The 3,824-nt window shown below is 48.7% G+C and overlaps 1 protein-coding gene across 1 annotated transcript; it reads right to left on the reverse strand.

The window, feature by feature from the left end:
- Window positions 1-661: 661 nt before the first annotated feature.
- Window positions 662-3,419, reverse strand: insm2 (INSM transcriptional repressor 2). Its single transcript, XM_004082708.4, has one exon. The coding sequence runs from the start codon at window positions 3,361-3,363 to the stop codon at window positions 1,426-1,428; it is 1,938 nt and encodes a 645-aa protein (XP_004082756.2). The 5' UTR covers window positions 3,364-3,419; the 3' UTR covers window positions 662-1,425.
- Window positions 3,420-3,824: the final 405 nt, after the last annotated feature.

Genomic DNA, 3,824 nt, shown 5'->3' on the forward strand with positions numbered 1-3,824 from the left:
CAATGTATTTGTTTGAAGTCAGCTCAGTATTGCTCTTTTTAACTGTGGATGATTTGAACTGTTATGTTTGTTTGTTTGCTGCCTCCTGGGCTGGTTCTGACCCTGCTGTAAACGGATAACTCCTGTTCAGTCACAACCTTTGTCGCAGCGCATGAACAAAAAACATGTTTATGCTCTTACATGCTTTTTCCACTTTGAATATACATAACAAAAATTGAGCCTTGATGATGCTTTGATGATTCACTGAATATAGTTTTATAACCTGTAAATATTCCTCAAAAAATTCGGTTTTATTTAAGATCTCTGAAAGGCAGAAACCAAAGTCTGCAGGTTTTCCAAAGCATTTTTGTAAGTATTGTAACAGCAAATTGAGCTGAGATCTGTGTGTGTGTGTGTGTGTGTGTGTGTGTGTGTGTGTGTGTGTGTTGGAGGACAAACCGTTGCATCACTACTGATGTCCAAACTGCATGACTTCAGCTCCCACTGCATGTCCTGAGCAGCAACATGCTCACATACTCCACACAAAGTGTTGCTGTTGAATCTGCTCTGTTAGGGTGGATCATCTGTTTCAGGTGTGATGATGGACCTTGACAATAAATTATCTGTGGCGACTGCCTGATTCTCAACATGGGTGCTTCTTTTTGAACGAAGGCAACGCTCATTGATCATTTCAGACGTTTATTGATAACACTCATAAGTTCCACATCCATTTTCTAACATATTAAAATATTACTGTATAGGCTTCATAGAACCAGGTATAGTCTAAAGCTAAAGGCAGTTAGCAAATATTCAGACCAAAATAACAATAAAGACGATACTTTTTGACTAGTAGTATGAACATTAAAATAATTATGTTGGAAAATAAAACATTGAGAGGTCAACTGATTGAGTCATTTAACAAACAGTTAAGTTCTGTTTCTGAGCTTCAATGTGGATTATCTTTATATTAAAGCACTTCAACATTTTTTTCTCCTTGAATTTGTTCAGGTATTGAGCTACTTTTCCTGAACTTTTGTGTTCTTATGATTGTGCTATGTTTTATATTTTCTAAATCAGACACAAAGTATAAGGAGTGTGTTTTGGAGTTTTTTCCACTATTTAATTATATTAAAATTAAGCAGTAAATAAGTGCGTTACTTCACAGTATTTTCTTCCTCATATATAATCTGGGGGCTTTAAAAAAATGTCCCAAACTTTTCAGGATTGAAGATAGATTTACTGCAAATGTTTGGAGGGATTTCGTTTCAGCACTCTGGACAGTTCCTTTGAATTGCTGTGCCTATAAAAGCGTTTTTTGTTTTCATGACGTAAACTTTACTTATGGATCAAATTAACTTTTCCATTTTAGAAACCTAGTTATCGTTTTTAAAGTGAAGCAAAACAGTCACGGACACGTTTCCATGAATGGATGGGCTCGTGCGCGCTTCACGGCCGCACCGTCATCTGGAGCCGCATCACCTGCCGGTTCTCCGTGGGGTGCGTCTTGTTGATGTGCCTCGTGAGTCCTGGTGAGCTGAAGAACGTGGACGGGCAGTACTTGCACGTGAAGATCTGCTGGTGCTCGCCCTCGCCGGGGCTTCTCTCGTCTGCGTGCGCATGAAAAACGTCCGCTCTGCGTCCCTGGAGCGTCTCCACCAGCAGCTCGTCCCTCATTGCGTGCCACAGCCGATGCTTGTCCCTGATCTCCACGGACGGGAAGCGCGCGCCGCACAGGTGACAGAGAAACACCTGCTGGCTCTGGCTGCCGTTCACCTTCTGGTTGTATGACGATGTGGGCCGCGACATCTCGTGCGTAACCAGGTGCTTCTTCAGGTAAGCCTGCCGGCGGAACTTCTTCCCGCAGTACCGGCACTCGTACACTTCCTCTTCTGTTAGGGCCTGAATGAACGGGGGGTTGGAGAGATGGGGGTGCGTGAGTGACGGCGGGGGCAGCACGTCCGCGCGCTCATGTGGGTCACCGTTCCGCAGAAGCAGGCTAGACGGCGGGCTGTCTGCGGCTCTCATCTGCGGTTGTTGCAGTTCCCCGCACCTCTCAGACGGGTTCCGGTATGGGTTCCGGTCGGGGCTTTCCCGAGAGCGCCCGTGAAACAGGAGCAGAGGCTGCTCGCGCCTGCTGCGGGAGCTGTCAGCGGCACCGTGGTGCAGGTTGGTGCGCAGTAGCTCGTTCTCCTTACCCTCCTCCTGCTGCAGGAGCGCGCGGGTTTCCTTTAACGGGGAGACCCGGTTGGTCTCTACTCCCTGGCTGATCACGGGGCGAGGCTTGTGCCACCGCCGATGAGAGGCCAAATTTGCGGGACAGCTGAAAACTTTGTCGCACTCTGGGCAGCGGTACTCCACCCGCACGATGCGGGAGCACTTGTGCTGCGCAAGAGAGAAGGGGTCGGGGTACTCCTCTTTGCACAGCTGGCAGATGAACTCCCCCAGCGGCTGCGCCGTGGGAGTGGACGTGGTTTCCCTCTGCCTCCTCACCTCAGGACTCTCCTTCTTGATGCGCAGCCCCAGAACCGGGGAGGTGGTGACCTCATCCTCGAAGTTAAGTTTCCGGTTGATTTTAGGCTTCTTGGATGGGTTGCCCTGCTTGCTGTGGTGTTTGCTGTGGGGCTCCTGCAGGAATGAGCGTTTTCTTGCCGCGTGCTGCTGCTCCGGAGTCACCAGAGTCAGTGGCGGGAACACGTGCATGTGAGAAATCTCATACTTGTCAGTGATGCCGTGGGGCTGCGTAAAGGGACGGCTGCTGTCCCCCAGGAGTTTTTCAATGGACGCGGGAATTGCAGTTGGTGTGGGGTTGCTCAAAAACGCCAGGTCCGGTACCTCCGGCACCGGGGAGGAGGTCAGGCAGCTCCCGGTGAAGGAGATGTGCTTCTGATGTTCCAATAGCCTCGCGCTCACGGGTTTCACCGAGCTGCAGGACTCGATTAGAGTCACGCCGTTTGGAGGCGGAGGAGCGTAGAAGCAGGACAAGTCACCGTCCAAACCCAAGACGTCCACCACGCTCACCTCCTCCTCGGTGTCCGGTAGCTGCGCGCGTCGCTCTGCTTCCGCCTCCAGCGTGGACTCGATGTGCGGGCTCCACGCCTCGCTGACCCCGGCGGAGTCTTTGCGGGACTCCGCGGATTCTACTCCACGCAACCCGGGCTTTTCCGCGCGTGTTGCTTCATTGAGGGCGCCCTCCTCGGTGGTTCCGGGTCGCTCACTGGTGCTCTGGGAGTGGGAGCGGTAAAACACCGCTCCTCTGCGGTTCCTTTTCACCAAGAACCCTCGAGGCATCGCGGTGCGGGACGCGTGGAACCAGCAGACGGGCAGAACAAGAGTACGGAGCCCACTCAAGAGCACCTTTGAAGTGGGGGGTGGGGGTGGGGGCATAGGAGAGAGGTGATCGCATCTGTCCCCCCCTCACAGATAGAGAGAGCATCGGTTTGCAATGACAGCTCACGCAAGAGAAGTTGTTTTGTTATTTTTCTATTAAGAAAAAAAACACAAGTCAAAATAAAAGTTTGTGTTATTGCACAAATCAAGATACAATTTTTTTCTTTCTATACCAAGAACCAGCAACAGTTAAAAATAACTTTATTGGCGGTCTTTACTATTATTTTACAATAAACAACTGTTTTTTTTTAAATTGTTTTTTGTTTTGTTTTGCACATTTTTTTTATGTTAGCAGGTTTTTTTTATTGTCACATGTGTAGTGTGGTGTAGAAATGAAACAGTCTTGATGCTGACATGTTTCTTGCTGGGCACTCACCAAATAACAGTAGATTTAATGTGTGAATTAAATCATTTCAATGCTTAATTTACCAGCAGAGAAAATATCCAAACATGAGTTT

Source organism: Oryzias latipes, chromosome 22 (genome assembly GCF_002234675.1).
Source record: "Oryzias latipes chromosome 22, ASM223467v1".
Classification (NCBI taxonomy): domain Eukaryota; kingdom Metazoa; phylum Chordata; class Actinopteri; order Beloniformes; family Adrianichthyidae; genus Oryzias; species Oryzias latipes.

Coding starts and splice junctions, on each gene's coding strand:
- insm2 (XM_004082708.4), bottom strand. CDS start 3,363: ATGCCCCCACCCCCACCCCCCACTTCAAAGGTGCTCTTGAGTGGGCTC.